Source organism: Staurois parvus, unplaced genomic scaffold (assembly GCF_062004578.1).
Source record: "Staurois parvus isolate SC_StPar_1 unplaced genomic scaffold, SC_StPar_1.0 ptg001357l, whole genome shotgun sequence".
In the NCBI taxonomy this organism is placed as follows: Eukaryota; Metazoa; Chordata; class Amphibia; order Anura; family Ranidae; genus Staurois; species Staurois parvus.
Window position 1 is genome coordinate 220,001 of NW_028319153.1, and position 22,387 is coordinate 242,387.

Below are 22,387 nucleotides of genomic sequence, written 5' to 3' on the forward strand. Positions count from 1 at the left end.
TCAGTTCCCCCCTGGATCCTACAGGTGCAGCTGCAGTGATCCTGTCCCGGGAACGACATGCAGGGAGTCGTGCGCTGGATGCATAGAGCCTATGGCAAGTCAGAGCGCACTAATGATCCTGGGAAAGAGAGAGACTGTGCAAATGGATGGTGGCTTAAAGCTGGTGTACTGTGTTCTGCTTTCACATAATGACTGCTGCGCTTCGTCCACTATATGTAATTGACAAAGTACCTCGGAAATGTGTCTATGTGATGTGACTTGTACTGCCATCTTCTGAAGAAACATCAGTAAAGTGTGGAAACTGCACTACTCGTGTGGACATTCCTTTTTTTTTAATAAAAAGGCATATGGCTGGGAATGTCGTGGAAGACGTCTGGCATGGAGTTGGGCACAATATGGCGGAAGTAGAGGGATGCCAGCAGGTGGGTTGTTGTTCTATCAAAGAAAAAGCGGACAGGGACTCGTGTTCCTTGGCGCCAGCACTCAGCCAACCACAAGCCCCCTCACTGGAAGAATGTACTGATTTCTTGGTGGGATATCCATCTACATAAAGGTCAAAGCCATAGAAGGAAGCAAGTTTGACTCCATGGAGAGGAATCAAACTTTCGGGTATAGGATGCGTGGATGTGCCCAACCCCTTCCCAGTCATTAGTACAGCAACAGCGTACAGTATTATCACTGATCACTGTATTCATGTCACTGGTGATCTTAGTCAGTTCCCCCCAACATCAGTTCGTGTCAGATTGCCCACCGCACTCACATCACATCACAGTCCTATTATAAGTCACTGATCACCGCTATTAGTTCAATAAAAAAAAAAACTTCCAATATATATACCATAGTTTGTAGACGTGATAACTTTCACACAAACCAATCAATATGCACTTATTGGGATTTAAAAAAAAAAACAAAGACATGTAACAGTATACATTTTGGCAAAATTTATGAAGAAATTAGATTTTTTTATATTTTTATCAGATATGTTTTATAGCAGAAAGTAAAATAATTTTATTTTTTTTAAATGTCCGTCTTTTTTTTTTTATATATATTGCAAAAAAAAACACAATGGTGAATATGTACCTCCAAAAGAAAGCTCTATATGTGTGGAAAAAAATGATATAAATGTCATTTGGGTACAGCATTGCATGACAGAGCAATTACCAGTTGAAGTAGCGCAGTGCTGAATAGCAAATAATGGCCTGGTCATGAAGGGGGTAAAAACTTCCAGAGCTCAGGTGGTTAAGCCAAGGGGAAAATTCACATTACAAAAAATACTGAATCCTGTGCAAGGAAAAGGTAACAAAAAATATTTTTGGTTGCATCTAATTGGATGATTGAAGTCATCTCGTTCACAAGCTAAATAAAAATTCACTTATGATGGAGTAAAATAACTTTTAGTAAGTGAACAGCTTCTACTCCTTTAGTAAATCAACCCATTGAGTACTTTTTTTTAGTAAATCAAGAATCCACAGTATTGTAACGTGAACAATACCAAAGAGAGTGGAAAACTCAAAAGATCTATACAAGGGGACCATCCAGATAACTTTATTGGCCCCGCCCTCCAAATCATGTGGTTCAGGTGTTCCAATCCCCTCCAAATCATGTGATTCAGGTGTTCCAATCCCCTCCATGGACACAGGTGTATACAATCAAGCCCCTAGGCATGCAGACGGCTTCTACACACATTGGTGAAAGAATGGGTCGCTCTCAGGAGCTCAGTGACTCCAAGCGTGGCCCCGTGATAGGTGGCCACCTGGGCAATAAGTCCATCCGGGACATTTCCTGGCTACTAAATATTCCACGCTCAACTGTTAGTGGGATTATAACAAAGTGGAAGCAACTGGGAACAACAGCCACTCAGCCACCAAGTGGTAGGCCACGTCACATGACAGGGCGGGGTCAGCGCATGCTGAAGAGCACAGTGCGCAGAAGTCGCCAACTGTCTGCAGAGTCAATAGCTAAAGATTTCCAAACTTGGTGTGGCCTTCAGATGAGCCCAACAACAGTGCGTAGAGAGCTTCATGGAATGGGTTTCCATGGCCGAGCAGCTGCATCCAAGCCTTACATCACCAAGTGCAATGCAAAGCGTCGGATGCTGTGGTGTAAAGCACGCCGCCACTGGACTCTAGAGCAGTGGAGACATGTTCTCTGGAGTGACCAATCACGTTTCTCTGTCTGGCAATCCGATGGATGTGTCTGGGTTTGGCGGTGGCCAGGAGAACGGTACTTGCCTGACTGCATTGTGCCAAGTGTAAAGTTTGGTGGAGGGGGGATTATGGTGTTGGGTTGTATTTTAGGGGTTGGGCTTGGCCCCCTAGTTCCAGTGAAGGGAACTCTTAAGCAGACCAAGACATTTTGGACAATTTCATGCTCCCAACTTTGTGTGAAGAGTTTGGGGATGGCCTCTTCCTGTTCCAACATGACTGCACACCAGTGCACAAAGCAAGGTCCATAAAGACATGGAGGAGCCAGTTTGGGGTGGAGGAACTTGACTGTCCTGCACAGAGTCCTGACCCCAACCCCATAGAACACCTTTGGGATGAATTAGAGCTGAGACTGCGAGCCAGGCCTCCTCCCCCGACATCAGTGCCTGACCTGACAAATGTGCTTCTGGAAGAATGGTCCAACCTTCCCATAGACACCCTCCTAAGACTGGGGGGCCATTAAAGTTTATGTGTGTGGAAAGGCCAGCGGCCCAATACTGGTGGCAATATAGTGTATGTATATATACATTGTGGGGGGGGGGGTTGTGCTAGGAGGGGGGATTGGAGGGGAATATGTGCTTGGAGGGGAGATTTGGATTGGGGGAAAATGATCTGCACTCAGAGGGCAAATTTGAGGGGTAGAGGATTTATGCTAGGAGAACTGATTAATTTGGGGGGGGGGTTCAAGCTGGGGGGATTTTTGGGGGGGATAGGGAGCAAAGATTTGTGCTAGAGGATGGGATTTCAGCAGGGGGGTGGATTTGTACTGGGAGGCGGGGGAATTTATGTTTAGGGGGCAGGGCTCGATCTAGCCTGTCTGATGTGGGAGTGCAATAAAAAAAGTCAGGGTGGCAGAGAATGGGACGTCAGCAGAGTAGTGTACAGAGGTCAGCAGGGCAGTGTACAGAGGTCAGCAGGGCAGTGTACAGAGGTCAGCAGGGCAGTGCACAGGGGTCAGCAAGGCAGTGTACAGGGGTCAGCAGGGCAGTGCACAGGGGTCAGCAGGGCAGTGTACAGAGGTCAGCAGGGCGGTGTACAGAGGTCAGAAGGGCAGTGTACAGGGGTCAGCAGGGCAGTGTACAGGGGTCAGCAGGGCCGTGTACAGAGGTCAGCAGGGCAGTGTACAGGAGTCAGCAGGGCAGTGTACAGAGGTCAGCAGGGCAGTGTACAGGAGTCAGCAGGGCAGTGTACAGAGATCAGCAGGGCAGTGTACAGGGGTCAGCAGGGCCGTGTGCAGATGTCAGCAGAGCAGTGTACAGGGGTCAGCAGGGCAGTGTACAGAGGTCAGCAGAGTAGTGTACAGAGGTCAGCAGGGCCGTGTACATGGGTCAGCAGGGCAGTGTACAGAGGTCAGCAGGGCAGTGTACAGAGGTCAGCATGGCAGTGTACAGAGGTCAGCAGGGCAGTGTACAGAGGTCAGCAGGGCAGTGTACAGGGGTCAGCAGGGCAGTGTACAGAGGTCAGCAGGGCAGTGTACAGAGGTCAGCAGGGCAGTGTACAGAGATCAGCAGGCAGTGTACAGGGGTCAGCAGGGCAGTGTACAGAGGTCAGCATGGCAGTGTACAGAGATCAGCAGGCAGTGTACAGGAGTCAGCAAAGCAGTGTACAGAGGTCAGCAGGGCAGTGTACAGAGGTCAGCAGGGCAGTCTACAGAGGTCAGCAGGGCAGTGTACACGAGTCAGCAGGGCAGTGTACAGGGGTCAGCAGGGCAGTGTACAGAGGTCAGCAGGCCAGTTTACAGGAGTCAGCAGGGCAGTGTACAGGGGTCAGCAGGCCAGTGTACAGAGGTCAGCAGGGCAGTGTACAGGGGTCAGCAGGGAAGAGTACAGGGGTCAGCAGGGCTAAGGATAGGAGACAGTATATAATGCTCATACATCTTAGGGGGGCACGCTTTGGCAAGTTCAACCTGGGCTCTAGAAGACCTTGTCCCGGTACTGACTCTAGGACCAGACGTATGTTACTAGCAGGATCGTCAGAGAAAAAAAAAAGCCTGAAAAAGGAAAACTAACGCAGCCACCACATCTAAGGACTGTTATGCTACAACAAATGTTAATTTTGTTAATGGGTTTATATGCACTTTAAATAGCCTACCATGACCCCCGTACACAGTCACTTTGAAAACGATATAAAACAAACATTAAAAAATCAAAAGGCAAAGAAAATGTAACCTTGCGATTTGTGCCTGCTCCCCCCGAGCTCCCTCCTTATTCCTCCTCTTTTTTTTTTTTTTTTCTCTCTCTGTTTTTAAATCTTATTCTCCACCCCCCTCTGGATATTCTAGTTACTCCACGCTCGGTACAGCTCATTCCAGCTCCCAAGTTTTTCCAAGGAGTTAGCAGAGGTGAAGAAGAGAGAGAGCTTTGCTATAGAAAGTCTGCCGCGGCCAAGCCACAAAAGGCAGTTCGATTCCCATCGCCGTGCACCAGGGCTGGCTGATTTTTTTTTTTGACAGTAGAAGCTATTTAGATCTGCCGGAGCCTCCCGGCATGGATCGAGCCTGCCAGAGGATTTACATACGGCTCTGACGAGCCCCCCCCCCCACCCACCCCCCTTGAAAATAAAAACTGACGGATGGTTGGCTGATTGGCGGAGGATCGATAGCCTCCCTGGGATCAATGAGGTCTGGGGAAGGAGGGCGATCTCTTCGGATGGATACAATTTGCCAAGAGCAGAATCTCAGCTTCCTATAGTATTAGATCCCCTTCCGAGGCGCTGCGACCGGCAAGAATAAGTCGTCTTTCCGAAATTTGCAATTACTTTAGAGACTTGGAGGAGATGGAAAATGAAGCCCCCAAAACGGTGGACAACCAGATGGAAAAATATATGTAATTTTTTTTTTTTTTTTTTTTTTTTAATAATGTGTAAAATGTTTCCCTGGATCTGCATTTCAAGGATGTATTTCCTCAAATTCTGCTCTAGAGGCGATTAATGTCATTAATGTCATTCCTGCTCGGCGTTTCCTTTCCTAATTCTGTTTTTATCTCCTTCCCTCTCGTTGTCTGATGGTTATGTTGTCAGGTTGTTGGATGTGTCACAATCTGCATTCGCCTTTGCAATTTTCTTGTCTCCTGTCATCTTGTTCCGTCTCTGCCTCCCATCTTCATCTCTCTCTCTCTCGCTCTCTCTCTTCATCCTGAACATCAGCTGCTCTTACTATCACTAGGCGTCAACCGCTACCTTGACCTCGTAAAACCTACTTTGCTTCTTTTTTTTTTTTTTTTTTCATGGTCTTCAAGAGTGACCATAATGGGGAAATCGGAAAGTCAGATGGACATTGTTGAAAAATCGAACAAGACGGCAAAAAAGTCTTGGAGCATCGTGGAGATCGGACTTTCTGTGCTGCTAGTTCTGATGACCTGCGCCATGGTGGCGCTGCTGGTCCTCTATACCACCAACAAAGGTAAGAGTTTTGGGGCGTAGCTGTCATTCGCTGTTTGGTTTGCGAATTTAACATTTTTTTGATTGGCTTGTGAAGTTGTTTGGTCTACAGAGAATTGTATGATTTATGAGTAGGGATGAGAGTCGGGATCGGCACTACGACGGGTTCACGGGAAGTTTGTGGATTGTGAACTTTTGGGCAGGTTCTTCAGTAGAAATAAGGAACAACCTATAGGGATGAGATTGAGTTTGGTCCGAAACCATGTTCAGCCAAGCCCGAAATTAGGCTGTCAGTGGCCACTCAACCAGTCGTGACCAGAGCATTACCCACCCCACAGCTGCCAGTACACAAAGGGGCAGGAATGTGATCCAGACATCGTTGACCCTAATACTGTATGGCCACATGGCCATGTCAGGTAAATGACATAATGGGCACATGGCCATGTTGGGTCAAGGACATTATGGGCATATGGCCATGTTCTCAGCCCGATCCTCATTGCACAGTATTGTCTTGCACAGGTGAATCTGAAGTTGTTTGGTCTACAGAGAATTGTACCATGATTTATGAGTAGGGATGAGAGTCGTGATCGCCGCTACCACGGGTTCACAAATACGGGAAGTTTGTGGATTGTGAACTTTTGGGCAGGTTCTTCAGCAGAAATAGGTAACAACCTATAGGGATGAGATTGAGTTTGGTCCAAATCCATGTTCAGCCAAGCCCGAAATTAAGCTGTCAGTGCCTATTCAACCAGTCATGACCAGAGCATTCCCCACCCCAGAGCTGCCATTACACAAAGGGGCAGGAATGTGATCCAGACATCGTTGACCCTAATACTGTATGGCCACATGGCCATGTCAGGTAAGTGACATTATGGGAATATGGCCATGTTCTTTGCCTGATCCTCATAGTACAGTATTGTCTTGCACAGGTGAATGTGAAGTTGTTTGGTCTACAGAGAATTGTATGATTTATGAGTAGGGATGAGAGTCGGGATCGCCGCTACCACGGGTTCACAAATACGGGAAGTTTGTGGATTGTGAACTTTTGGGCAGGTTCTTAAGCAGAAATATGGAACAACCTATAGGGATGAGATTGAGTTTGGTCCGAATCCATGTTCAGCCAAGCCCGAAATTAGGCTGTCAGTGCCCACTCAACCAGCCGTGACCAGAGCATTCCTCACCCCACAGCTGCCAGTACACAAAGGGGAAGGAATGTGATTGTGACATCGTTGACCCTAATACTGTATGGGCACATGGCAATGTCAGGTAAATGACATTCTGGCCACCTAGCCATGTTAGATCAATGACATTATGACCACGTGGCCATGTTAGGTTAAGGACATTATGGGCACATGGCCATGCTAGGTCAAGACATTATGGGCACATGGCCATGCTAGGTTAAGGACATTATGGGCACATGGCCATGTTAGGTCAAGGACATTATGGGCACATGGCCATGTTAGATTAAGGACATTATGGGCACATGGCCATGTTAGGTCAATGACATTATGGGCACATGGCCATGTTAGGTCAAGGACATTATGGGCACATGGCCATGTTAGGTCAAGGACATTATGGGCACATGGCCATGTTAGGTCAAGGACATTATGGGCACATGGCCATGTTAGGTCAAGGACATTATGGGCACATGGCCATGTTAGGTCAAGGACATTATGGGCACATGGCCATGTTAGGTTAAGGACATTATGGGCACATGGCCATGCTAGGTCAAGACATTATGGGCACATGGCCATGCTAGGTCAAGGACATTATGGGCACATGGCCATGCTAGAAACGGCGTTATGACCACGTGTCCATGTTAGGTCAATGACATTATGGCCACATGGCCATGCTAGCAATGACATTATGACCACATGTCCATGTAGCAATGACATTATGGCCACTTGGCCTTGTGAGGTCAATGACATTATGACCACATGTCCATGTTAGCAATGACATAATGACACTATGGCCACATTAGATCAATGATGTCACGAGTATTCTAGTTCCATTGTGTACATGCGGTCCAGGGAGGGGATGCCCGGTCACAGCTGATGGGTCTGGCACTAGCAGCTTCCCTCCAGGGCTGGGACTGAACCCAAGCGTATCCCTACCTATGAGGCAGAACATAGCCTTTTATTAGGTCAGCTTAGTCCCAAGAGCCAATAATTGAAAGGAATGGAAAGCACAGCCACCTATACATCAGGGCACACAGCGGCCATATTGTCTGTGTGTTGGAGCTGTGGAGCTCACCATACACATTACAATCTAACCAGGGGCGGACTGACAACTCATGGGGCCCCCGGGCAATAGGGGATCATGGTGCCCCTGTATCCTTGCCCAAACTCAAAAAAGCCTATGAAAAAGGTACTAGGGGCATCTCATGGGGCCCCCTACTGACCCCGGGCCCTCGGGCAGTGCCCGAGTTTCCAAATGGTCAGTCCACCCCTGAATCTAACTATAAAATCTCTAAACAACCAACTTTAGCTTTACCAAAACTATGTAATATGAGGACCTTTCTATACCATTCCATCAATCTGTATCCAATCAGGTATCCCTTTGCACTACATAATTGTTGGTTCAACTAATGCTCACCACACATCTTACAATCTGATTGTACAATCTCCTTTAGATCTACCAACCACTCTGCAGTGCTCAGGCCTGCCAGATTGGAATGAAACTGATTGGATAGATTAGGTAGGTCTTTATAGTTCATAGTTCTGGTAAATCTAAAGTTGACTGTGTAATGTTCAGATGGTCAGACTGTAACATGTCTGTAAGGTGATTGTACTGTCGGATTGTAATGTGTGTGGCGTGCTTTTGGGAGAGCTGGCAATTCTATATAGATAAATGCAGTATTTTTATATTTTTAATATTATTTTTTAATTTTTTATGTTTAATTTCTCTTTTTTCTTGTTTGATCTTTTTTTTTTTTAGTTTTTTTAGTTTTATTTATTTATTTATTTATTTACATTGTTATGTTTTTGTTTTTACTTTATATTTCTTTTCTTTTTTAAGAGATTTGTTTTAAAATTTAATTTATTTTCTTTTTTATTTACATTGTTGCGTTTACTTTTCTTTATTTTAGATTTTATGTATTTTTTTTTACCTTTTTTATTATTTTTTTTAGTTTACATTGTTATGTTTCAGTTTTGTCCATTTTAAATTTAATATTTCTTTTTTCACCTAATTTAATGTAATGTTTTTGGGTTTTTTTACATTGTTATGTTTAATGTTTTTTCTTTTACTTTCTTTATCTTCTTTTAAATTGAGATTTTGAAAAATGTTATTTCTTTTATTTCTTTTGGTTTTTTTTTTTACATTATTATGTTTAGATTTTTAGATTCCTTTTTTGAACATTTGTACACTCCGCCCTATGCCAGTGCCCAGATCTCAGTGCCTTTTTCTTGAGAATAGCTTGCTTATCAGCCCTACCAATGGCCAGGACTTTTTTTCATTTTACATTTTATATTTCTTTTTTCACCTTTTTTTTCAGATTTTTTAATTTATGTTGGGTTTTTTTTTTAATGTAAGGTAATTTATTTTTTTTTTACATTTATACACTCCACCTTATGCCAGTGCCCAGATCTCCGTGCCTTGTTCTTGAGAATAGCTTGCTTATCAGCCCTACCAACAGCCAGGACTGAATAACAAGATTTGCGCCTCCCACTCCCCATAGACTTTTTTTTCATTTTCCATTTTATATTTATTTTTTCATCTTTTTCATTCCAGATTTTTTAATTTATATTCTTTTTTTTTTTTAATGTAAGGTAATTTATTTTTTTTAAACATTTATACACTCCGCCCTATGCCAGTGCCCAGATCTCCGTATTCTTGAGAATAGCTTATCAGCCGGGATCGCCAGTACCACGGGTTCACAAATTTGGGAAGTTTGTGGATTGTGAACTTTTGGGCTAAAACGTTTGCAGGTTCTTCAGCAGAAATAGTGAACAACCTATAGAGATGAGATTGAGTTTGGTCCGAATCCATGTTTAGCCAAGCCCGAAATTAAGCTGTCAGTGCCCACTCAACCAGCCATGACCAGAGCATTCCCCACCCCACAGCTGCCAGGACACAAAAGGGCAGGAATGTGATCATGACATCGTTGACACTAATACTGTGTGGCCACATGGTCATATTAGGTCAACGACTCTATGAACACATGGTCATGTCAGGTAAACGACATTCTGGCCATCTAGCCATGTTAGATCAATGACATTAAGACCACGTGCCCATGTGAGGTCAATGACATTATGGCCACATGGCAATGTTAGGTCAAGGACATTATGGGCACATGGCCATGTTAGGTCAGTGACACTATGAACACATGACCATGTCAGGTAAACAACATTCTGGCCACCTAGCCATGTTAGATCAATGACATTATGACCACGTGTCCATGTGAGGTCAATTACATTATGACCACATGTCCATGTGAGGTCAATGACATTAAGACCACATGGACATGTTAGCTCAAGGACATTATGACCACGTGTCCATGTGAGGTCAATGATATTAAGACCACGTGTCCATGTGAGGTCAATGACATTATTGCCACATGGCCATATTAGATCAAAGACATTATGACCACATGTCCATGTGAGGTCAAGGACATTATGGCCACATGAACATGTTAGGTCAACGATAGTATGAACACATGGCCATGTCAGGTAAACGACATTCTAGCCACCTAGCCATGTTAGATCAATGACATTAAGACCACGTGTCCATGTGAGGTCAATGACATTATGACCACGTGTCCATGTGAGGTCAATTACATTAAGACCACGTGGCCATGTTAGGTTCATGACATTATGGCCACATGGCCATGTTAGGCCAAGGACATTATGGGCACATGGCCATGTTAGGTCAATGACACTATGAACACATGACCATGTCAGGTAAACAACATTCTGGCCACCTAGCTATGTTAGATCAATGACATTATGACCACGTGTCCATGTGAGATCAATGACATTATGACCCACTGTCCATGTTAGGTCAATGACACTATGAACACATGACCATGTCAGGTAAACAACATCAATGACAAGATCAATGACATTATGACCTTGTGTCCATGTGAGGTTAATGACATTATGACCACGTGGCCATGTTAGATCAATGACATTAAGACCACATGGCCATGTTAGATCAATGACATTAAGACCACATGGCCATGTTAGATCAATGACATTATGACCACGTGGCCATGTGAGGTCAATGACATTATGACCATGTGGCCACGTTAGGTCAAGGACATTATGGGCACATGGCCATGTTAGGTCAATGACATTAAGACCACGTGTCCATGTGAGGTCAATGACATTATGCATAAGTTTCAGCTCCTGCCCACTACTGCTGAAAGGTCCAAAGGCGACCACCTCTTCTCAGCCCGATCCTCATAGCACAGCATCGTCTTGTACAGGTGAATGTCTTCTGTGAAACAATGAATTCATTGAAGGTCATATTTTTTTTCATTTAATCAGTCAGTCCATCCAACCTTTATACAGTTCTGTGGAGGTGGATCCCAGAATGACCCTCTGGCTTCACACATCTCGGGTTGTCCAGCACAGCCCCCCATGAGATCACAGCTATGCAGATCTAATAAGGCCTTGGACTTATTTTTTTTTGGCATTTTACATTATGGAGAATGCAGCTGGATGAGTGAGACTCTCCCCACTGAAAACAGGAGGGGGCAGAGCAGATCTACAGGGAGAATATTCTGCCACTGAAGTGCCTGAGAGATATAAGGTGCATGTGGTTTAATACACCCAGTAGAGGACACCTGTAAAATAAATATCGATTTTGGGTGGAGTATCCATTTAGGAAATGAGGAATGTGGACGATTCAGCACTCGTGGTGACTGATCTGTCGTCTTCCCTCATTGTCCTGAGTGTAGTCATTGGAAACATGGATGTTGGCAGCGATCAGTTCATATTCATAGGATTTAAAACAGTAACCTGTCTGGATCCAGTTGGGCATTGTGTGGACAGATTTTGCTTCATTGGACTTGTAGGCAGGGGCGGTGCTTCCACTAGGCAAACTAGGCAGCCGCCTAGGGCGCACTGCCACCTAGGGGCACCTGGGCGCGGCACAAGCCGGCACTTTCTCTGTGTAGGACACTGCCACATCATGAATGATCCTTCAGCTGAGGGGAGGGGTCGACAGAGAGTAAGAAGAAAGGACAGAGGAAGATGCTCGATGTCTAGGGCCAGTGTAGCAGCTGAGCTGCTGCTCCTTCCAGTGTTCCTCTCAGACGCAGTCCCTTAGTGCAAACTGCCTGGCGGCTGCTGATCACTGTGGAGTTCCATCCCTTCCATTTCATGCCAGGCCAACACTTTCTCTGTTTGTGACGCCGCCACATCATGAATGATCCTTCAGCTGAGGGGAGGGGTCTACAGAGAGTAAGAAGAAAGGACAGAGGAAGATGCTGGATATCTGGGGCCAGTGTAGCAGCTGAGCTTCCGCTCCTTCCAGTGTTCCTCTTAGATTCAGTCCCTTACTGCAAGCCATAAGTTCAAGTGCAAGCCAGCTGGCAGCTGCTGATCACTGTGGAGCTCCATCCCTTCCATTCCATGCCAGGCCGGCACTTTCTCTGTGTGGGATGCCGCCACGTCATGAATGATCCTTCAGCTGAGGGGAGGGGTCGACAGAGAGTAAGAAGTAAGGACAGGGGAAGATGCTGGGTGTCTGGGGCCAATGTAGCAGCTGAGCTGCCGCTCCTTCCAGTGTCCCTCTCAGACTCAGTCCCTTATTGCAAGCCGGCTGGAGGCCGCTGATCTCTGTGGAGTTCCATCCCTTCCATTCCATGCCAGGCCATCATTTTCTCTGTTTGGAACACCGCCACATCATGAATGATCCTTCAGCTGAGGGGAGGGGTTGACAGAGAGTAAGATGAAAGGACAGAGGAAGATGCCGGGTGTCTTGGGCCAGTGTAGCAACTGAGTTTCCACTCCTTCCAGTGTTCCTCTCAGACTCAGTCCCTTACTACAAGCCGATTGGCGGCTGCTGATCACTGTGGAGTTCCATCCCTTCTCTTCCCATTCGTCAGCAGAGCAGCACTGAAGGAAGGTAATGTCTGATTCTGATGTCTCAGGTCTGTGTGAGTGTGACCCGGCCGGCCGTCCATCCGTCACACGTGCAATGTGTCAGTGAGTGATGACATCATCATGATCCCACAGCCTGCTCTTCTAGTGCCTGCTGGGCCTGCTGATCTGTGTCAGTGTCGGTGGTGGTGTGTTGTGTCGGATCTGTCACTGTGTGGGATCGCTCAGTTCAGATGCCTGCTGTCACAGCGTTTTACCTCCCCCCATTGCCTGGGGAATTCCAGCCTGGGATCTGTCAGAATGTGGATCCATCATCCTCCACTCACTGCAACTGTCACCCTGCCACTGCCAGCCACAGACACAGTCAGTCCGTGACAACGATTTTCTCTTTAATATTGGGTGCTGGGGGCATCTTATGGCACTTATTTTTGCTAATTAAAAAGAAATTTGGCAGTTTCATGTTTTCTTGATTTAATATTTTCTACTGTTTTAAAAAAATGGTATTTATTTTTTTTTTTGGGGGGGGTGCAAGTAGCTGGTCCTGCCTAGGTCGCAAAATAGTCTAGCACCGGCCCTGCTTGTAGGACTTTTCTCCCCTCAACTTCTAGCCTCCAGTCTGCAGTCGGTTATTCTCCTCAGAATAAAAATTCTGCATTTTCACCTGTTGATCTAGCCAATAAGTCTGTCGTTTTTCAAAAGAACAAGCTCTCCTCCAGATGTATCGGTTACAGAGATGAGACAAACCATTTACCACTGACAGGGGTGCTTACAATGAACAGTTTTTATTCATTAATGTAGACTCTTCATCCCAAAAGAAAAAAAAAACTGTTTGCTGTAGTTGAATATAAAGTGTGGGATGGAGGTTGGCGTCAAACTGTTAGTGTATTTAAATCTGCTAGTACACCTAACACTCCCCTCCCCCCAATGTTGCTGTCTGCTGTGCCACCTGTGCTCCTTCATCATGAGTGGTGGAGCTCAAATACAGGAGGTGTGCTACTTGCCAGATCACCAGGTGAAAACAGAGAGAAAAAAGCATAAAAAAAGGAAAACAAACACAGCTACCATATCTAATTATTGGTAAGCTCCAATATAATATGCTTTTGGGTTTAATACCGTGTGAACCGTCTGAACACTGTGGTGCAATGCTTTGATAAAAGGTCTCCTCTATTCATAATGATAGAGCCACAGTACATTTATCCAAGATAGATAGATAGATAATAGATAGATAATAGATAGATAGATAGATAGATAGATAGATAGATAGATAGATAGATAGATAATAGATAGATAGATAGATAGATAGATAGATAGATAGATAATAGATAGATAATAGATAGATAGATAGATAGATAGATAGATAGATAGATAGATAGATAGATAGATAGATAGATAGATAGATAATAGATAGATAATAGATAGATAGATAGATAGATAGATAGATAATAGATAGATAGATAGATAGATAGATAGATAGATAGATAGATAGGTAGATAGATAGATAATAGATAGATAGATAGATAGATAATAGATAGATAGATAGATAGATAGATAGATAGATAGATAGATAATAGATAGATAGATAGATAGATAGATAGATAGATAATAGATAGATAGATAGATAGATAGATAGATAGATAGATAGACTATATTGCCCCAAGTATTGGTCGGCCGGCCTTTCCACACACATGAACTTTAATGACATCCCAGTCTTAGTCCGTAGGGTTCAATATTGAGTTGGCCCCGCCCTTTCCACACACATGACCTTTAATGGCCCCCCAGTCTTAGTCCGTAGGGTTCAATATTGAGTTGGCCCCGCCCTTTGCAGCTATAACAGCTTCACCTCTTCTGGGAAGGCCGTCCACAAGGTTTAGGAGGGTGTCTATGGGAAGGTTGGACCATTCTTCCAGAAGCACATTTGTCAGGTCAGGCACTGATGTTGGGGGAGGAGGCCTGGCTCGCAGTCTCCGCTCTAATTCATCCCAAAGGTGTTCTATGGGGTTGAGGTCAGGACTCTGTGCAGGACAGTCAAGTTCCTCCACCCCAAACTGGCTCCTCCATGTCTTTATGGACCTTGCTTTGTGCACTGGGGTGCAGTCATGTTGGAACAGGAAGGGGCTATCCCCAAACTCTTTCCACAAAGTTGGGAGCATGAAATTGTCCAAAATGTCTTGGTATGCTGACGCCTTAAGAGTTCCCTTCACTGCAACTAGGGGGCCAAGCCCAATCCCTGAAAAACTCCACACCATAATCCCCCCTCCACCAAACTTTACACTTGGCACAATGCAGTCAGGCAAGTACTGTTCTTCTGGCAGCCACCAAACCCAGACATGTCCATCAGATTGCCAGACAGAGAAGAGTGACTGGTCACTCCAGAGAACACGTCTCCCCTGCTCTAGAGTCCAGTGGCGGCGTGCTTTACACCACAGCATCCGACGCTTTGCATTGCATTTGGTGATGGAAGGCTTGGATGCAGCTGCTCAGCCATGGAAACCCATTCCATGAAGCTCTCTACACACTGTTGTTGTGCTCATCTGAAGGCCACACCAAGTTTGGAGGTCTTTATCTATTGACTCTGCAGACAGTTGGTGACCTCTGCGCACTGTGCGCTTCAGCATGCGCTGACCCCGCCCTGTCATGTGACGTGGCCTACCGCTTGGTGGCTGAGTGGCTGTTGTTCCCAGTTGCTTCCACTTTGTTATAATCCCACTAACAGTTGAGCGTGGAATATTTAGTAGCCAGTAAATGTCACGGATGGACTTATTGCACAGGTGGCCACCTATCACGGGACCACGCTTGGAGTCACTGAGCTCCTGAGAGCGACCCATTCTTTCACCAATGTTTGTAGAAGCAGTCTGCATGCCTAGGGGCTTGATTGTATACACCTGTGGCCAGGGGTGGACTGACAACTCATGGGGCCCCCGGGCAAAAGAGGATCATGGGGCCCCTGTGTTCTTGCCCAAACTCAAAAAAGCCTATGAAAAAGGTACCAGGGGCATCTCATGGGGCCCCTACTGACCCCTGGCCCTCGTGCAGTGCCCGAGTTTCCAAATGGTCAGTCCGCCCCTGCCTGTGGCCATGGAGGGGATTGGAACACCTGAATCACATGATTTGGAGGGCGGGGACAATAATTTTGGCAATATAGTGTGTATAGATAGATAGTCTATTGTACAGTAAGATTCCACATCTCTCCGGATGTTGGACATTCATGTCACTCTATGGTGCTGGTCGATCTCTCATGGTCATGGCCCCATTCACACTTCATGTAGCAGGAATGTGTGTCCCACTCGCATTTTTTGGTGCGTCTTTAGCGCGTTCCTACGCAATGAGCATAGGGCAGCCCATTCAAATTGATATGTGCAACAAATGCGCCAAAAAGGCCCCCGCTTTTTTTTTTTTTTTACTGCGAGTTTTGGCACACTTGTAGCGCGTTTGTCTCCCGGCTGGCTGCATTTTGGGGTCCCATTAAGAATGACCGGCACCCTAAGTGCACGGTGCATTTTGCCATTATTTTAGCGTGATCCGGAATTGTGATTCTGCCGCGATAAGGTGTGAACGCGACGAGAGGCACCAGAAGGATTCTTTGTAAATTCGCTGCCATTGGACAGGACGGCAGATGATGCCGCTCTCCTTCCTTTTCAATGTCTCTGATCCGTGATTTTCTCTCTAAATATATATAAACGGCGGTGATTAAACGATGTGATTTTCGGATCGGCCTATATATATATAGCGCCCGCTCCTAGGGAAGTGATATTGTTGGGCGGGTTGTGTGCTCCTGTGGTATAAAAGGGTTTCAGAGCTTATAAATCATGTATGAAAAGCAATCTGTCTGAGCTGAAAACTGGCTAACCATGCATGACAGGCACGTTAACCCCTTCCCTCCGCCTCCCTCCCTCCCTGCACAGTGTCAGCAAAACTTTGTAGTGAACACGATGAATGCAGAATGTTTATTCTGCGGAGAATAACCGACCCCAGACTGGAGATTAGGAGCCCAGCGGAGAAAATCCCTACAAGCCCCATGAAGTCAAAACCTGTCCACGCAATTTACAATCTGATTGTACAAAAGGAGAAGAAAAAGAACATATACAGTATCTATGTGTATATACACACGCTTATAATTACTGTACATGTAAACAAACATTTGAAAATGTATTAAAGCATGGTTGGTGTCAGTAGGACAGGGGATGGTGTCAATAGAGCAGAGATTGGTGTCAGTAGGACAGTGGCTGGTGTCAGTCAGTAGAGCCGTGGACGATGTCAGTAGCACAGTGGATGGTGTCAGTAGAGCCGTGGATGGTGTTAGTAGGGCAGAGGTTGGTGTCAATAGGACAGTGAATGGTGTCAGTAGAGCAGTGGGCAGTGTCATTAGAGCACATGTTGGTGTCAGTAGGACAGTGGCTGGTGTCAGTCAGTAGAGCAGTGGACAGTGTCAGTAGTACAATGGATGGTGTCATTAGAGCAGTGGTTGGTGTCAACTCCTTTCCTTTTCCATTTCCTTCCCTTTCCTTTCCCCTTTCCTTTCCCCTTTTCTTGCCTTTCTATTTTCCTTTCCCTTTTCCTTTTCCTTTCCTTTCGTTTCCCTTTTACTTTCCCTTTTCCTTTCCTTTCCTTTCCCCCTTTCTTTCCTTTCCTCTTTTCTTTCCTTTCCCCTTTCCCTTTTCCTTTTAATTTTCCTATTCCTTTCCCTTTCCCTTTTCCTCTTCCTTTCCTTTCCTTTCCCCTTTTCTTTCCTTTCCTTTCCCCATTCCTTTCCTTTCCCCTTTCTTTCCTTTCCCTTTTACTTTACTTTCCCTTTCCTTTTTCCTTTCCCTTTCCCTTTTCCTTTCCTTTCCTTTCCTTTCCCCTTTTCTTTCCTTTCCCCTTTCCCTTATCTTTTTCCTTTCCCTTTTCCTTTTCCTTTCCATTTCCCCATTCCTTTCCTTTCCCCTTTCTTTCCTTTCCCTTTTCTTTTCCCTTTTCCTTTCCCCTTTTCTTTCCTTTCCCCTTTCCTTTTCCGTTTTCCTTTCCCCTTCCCTTTCCTTTCCTTTCCCCTTTCCTTTCCTTTCCTTTTCCTTCCCTTCCCTTCCCTTTTCTTTCCTTTCCTTTCCTTTCCCTTTTCCTTTCCTTTCCCCTTTTCTTCCCTTTCCCCTTTCCCTTTTCCTTTTCGTTTTCCTATTCCTTTCCCTTTTCCTTTTCCTCTTCCATTCCATTTTCCTTTTCCTTTCCTTTCCCCTTTCCTTTCCCCATTCCTTACCTTTCCCCTTTTTTCCTTTCCCCTTTCCCTTTCCATTTTCCTTTCTCTTTTCCTTTCCCCTTTTCTTTCCTTTCCTTTCCTTTTCTTTCCTATGATCACCATGTATAATACATAAGGGGGGATATGATCTCCATGTATAATACATAAGGGGGGGGGGGGATATGATCTCCATGTATAATACATAAGGGGGGATATGATCACCATGTATAATACATAAGGGGGGATATGATCTCCATGTATAATACATAAGGGGGGGATATGATCTCCATGTATAATACATAAGGGGGGATATGATCTCCATGTATAAATACATAAGAGGGGATATGATCACCATGTATAATACATAAGGGGGGATATGATCTCCATGTATAATACATAAGGGGGGATATGATCTCCATGTATAATACATAAGGGGGGGATATGATCTCCATGTATAATACATAAGGGGGGATATGATCTCCATGTATAAATACATAAGAGGGGATATGATCTCCATGTATAATACATAAGGGGGGATATGATCTCCATGTATAATACATAAGGGGGGATATGATCTCCATGTATAATACATAAGGGGGGATATGATCTCCATGTATAAATACATAAGAGGGGATATGATCACCATGTATAATACATAAGGGGGGATATGATCTCCATGTATAATACATAAGGGGGGATATGATCTCCATGTATAAATACATAAGAGGGGATATGATCACCATGTATAATACATAAGGGGGGATATGATCTCCATGTATAATACATAAGGGGGGATATGATCTCCATGTATAAATACATAAGAGGGGATATGATCTCCATGTATAATACATAAGGGGGGATATGATCTCCATGTATAATACATAAGGGGGATATGATCTCCATGTATAATACATAAGGGGGGATATGATCTCCATGTATAATACATAAGGGGGGATATGATCTCCATGTATAATACATAAGGGGGATATGATCTCCATGTATAATACATAAGGGGGATATGATCTCCATGTATAAATACATAAGAGGGGATATGATCACCATGTATAATACATAAGGGGGGATATGATCTCCATGTATAATACATAAGGGGGATATGATCTCCATGTATAAATACATAAGAGGGGATATGATCTCCATGTATAATACATAAGGGGGATATGATCTCCATGTATAATACATAAGGGGGGGATATGATCTCCATGTATAAATACATAAGAGGGGATATGATCTCCATGTATAATACATAAGGGGGGATATGATCTCCATGTATAAATACATAAGAGGGGATATGATCTCATGTATAAATACATAAGAGGGGATATGATCTCCATGTATAATACATAAGGGGGGATATGATCTCCATGTATAAATACATAAGAGGGGATATGATCACCATGTATAATACATAAGGGGGGATATGATCTTCATGTATAATACATAAGGGGGGATATGATCTTCATGTATAATACATAAGGGGGGATATGATCTCCATGTATAATACATAAGGGGGGATAAGATCTCCATGTATAATACATAAGGGGGGGTATGATCACCATGTATAATACATAAGGGGGATATGATCTCCATGTATAATACATAAGGGGGGATATGATCTCCATGTATAATACATAAGGGGGGGATATGATCTCCATGTATAATACAAAGGGGGGATATGATCTCCATGTATAAATACATAAGAGGGGATATGATCTCCATGTATAATACATAAGGGGGGATATGATCTCCATGTATAAATACATAAGAGGGGATATGATCACCATGTATAATACATAAGGGGGGATATGATCTCCATGTATAATACATAAGGGGGGATATGATCTCCATGTATAAATACATAAGAGGGGATATGATCTCCATGTATAAATACATAAGAGGGGATATGATCTCCATGTATAATACATAAGGGGGATATGATCTCCATGTATAATACATAAGGGGGGGATATGATCTCCATGTATAAATACATAAGAGGGGATATGATCTCCATGTATAATACATAAGGGGGGATATGATCTCCATGTATAAATACATAAGAGGGGATATGATCTCCATGTATAAATACATAAGAGGGGATATGATCTCCATGTATAATACATAAGGGGGGATATGATCTCCATGTATAAATACATAAGAGGGGATATGATCTCCATGTATAATACATAAGGGGGATATGATCTCCATGTATAATACATAAGGGGGGATATGATCTCCATGTATAATACATAAGGGGGGATACGATCTCCATGTATAATACATAAGGGGGATATGATCTCCATGTATAATACATAAGGGGGGATAAGATCTCCATGTATAATACATAAGGGGGGATATGATCTCCATGTATAATACATAAGGGGGATATGATCTCCATGTATAATACATAAGGGGGGATATGATCTCCATGTATAATACATAAGGGGGGGATATGATCTCCATGTATAATACATAAGGGGAGATATGATCTCCATGTATAATACATAAGGGGGGATATGATCACCATGTATAATACATAAGGGGGATATGATCTCCATGTATAATACATAAGGGGGGATATGATCACCATGTATAATACATAAGGGGGGGATATGATCTCCATGTATAATACATAAGGGGGGGATATGATCACCATGTATAATACATAAGGGGGGATATGATCTCCATGTATAATACATAAGGGGGGATCGACCTTGCCTTGTTCTCCACTACGCTTCTGCCTGATCCCAACCTGCGACTGCTCCGTACCGACCTTGCCTTGTTCTTGACTACGCTTCTGCCTGATCCCAACCTGCGACTGCACATTACCGACCTTGCCTTGTTCTCGACTACGCTTCTGCCTGATTCCAGCCTGCGACTGCTCATTACTGACCTTGCCTTGTTCTCGACTACACTTCTGCCTGATCCCCACCTGCGACTGCTCATTACCGACCTTGCCTTGTTCTCGACTACTCTTCTGCCTGATCCCAACCTGCGACTGCTCATTACCGACCTTGCCTTGTTCTCGACTACACTTCTGCCTGATCCCAGCCTGCGACTGCTCATTACCGACCTTGCCTTGTTCTCGACTACACTTCTTCCTGATCCCAGCCTGCGACTGCTCATTACCGACCTTGCCTTGTTCTCGACTACGCTTCTGCCTGATCCCAGCCTGCGACTGCTCATTACCGACCTTGCCTTGTTCTCGACTACTCTTCTGCCTGATCCCAACCTGCGACTGCTCATTACCGACCTTGCCTTGTTCTCGACTAGGCTTCTTCCTGATCCCAGCCTGCGACTGCTCATTACCGACCTTGCCTTGTATACTGACCATGCTTCCATTTGATCCTTACCTGCTTAGACGCTACTGGACCTCCGCTTGCTCACCTCCTGGTGGGGGTGATCCTGAGGACCGCGACCTGGTGCTAACACGCAGCAAAATCCATCTCCACCATCAGGAACTCTGGTGATTACCGGTTGGTACTTAGACTCCGCACCTCGGGTGATCCACGGTGACCTGCCTGCTGGTTTCAAGTGAGCCTTACCACTGCTATAGCAACTGGTCTTTGAGCCTGACCCCTGACCGTGCCAAGCTGCCCCTACGGCCATTTTATGACAGGTCCTCTTTAGGCACTTAAATACACCGACCTGCTCGAGTTGGGAAATTCTGCTGAGGAAAGATGTTGTTGTACAACAAGCTTCCACATCCAGCAACGTCCCTGGCTTGGCCTTCCTCGCCAACAAAGCCGTTGTTTATGTGGAACTTGACGGACGATGACAAGAATAATATTTACAACGATCTCTTAATCTGCGCTGATCGAGTTGACTTAGTGTGACAGTTTATGGAGATGGACAAACATTCACAAACAAAACACCAGCCATAAACTTGATTTACAATCGTTACATTGTAACCCGTTCTCCCATCGAGATTAACCGATTAGCAGTTCATTATTACTGAAGATCGGTCATAGAAGAAGATCTCCCCGGGGGGGGAGGGGGGGACACCTGGCAATGCGTTTCTGTGTGCGTCAGGAAAGTGCGCCATTTCGCATAGATGTCACCTTAACCTAAAGGCTCATTCGCCAACGCACAACTGGTGGTGTGCACTTGAAGGACCAGCGCCGGTTCCAACTCGTTGCACTGTTTGCTTTTGTTTTCTTATTTTTCTTAGAACTTTATTGAAATGGATGAGATGACATTTTATTCAGTTCTGTTCTATACACCGCAGTAACGTAGCGATGCAGTTGTTTGTGGTGCAGCAGGAGGTTCTGAAAAAAATCGAATGTGCAGCGGCTGGCCCGGTATTTCCCCCCCCCCCCCCCCCCCATCGCTGCCACCGTGTTAGAATACCGGGCCGGCCGCTCGGCTCTTCTGTGCAGCTGAACCTGCTCCTCGGTCCTACCTTTTCCTTCGGTCCAGCGGTGTCCTCACCACCGCTGGTTTCAACCGGCATCTTCAGTGTGGGCACCTGGCAGCTTGCGGGTTCATAGCCGGGTGCCCATTGCGCATGCGAGTGAAGCACTGCGCTTTGT

At 44.9% G+C, this 22,387-nt stretch overlaps 1 protein-coding gene across 2 annotated transcripts in view; it reads left to right on the top strand.

The window, feature by feature from the left end:
* The window catches only part of MMEL1 (membrane metalloendopeptidase like 1), a 275,311-nt gene that overhangs the window by 76,544 nt on the left and 176,380 nt on the right, over positions 1-22,387 (top strand). Inside the window, exons 1-2 of one of the 2 annotated variants that reach the window (XM_089661635.1) lie at positions 4,495-5,029; positions 5,441-5,604. In XM_089661635.1, coding sequence (XP_089517761.1) covers positions 4,980-5,029; positions 5,441-5,604 — 214 coding nt within the window. In that variant the 5' untranslated portion in view covers positions 4,495-4,979. Of the gene's footprint in view, positions 1-4,494; positions 5,030-5,440; positions 5,605-22,387 lie in introns of those variants that run through there. The other variant, XM_089661636.1, reaches the window with a different exon arrangement.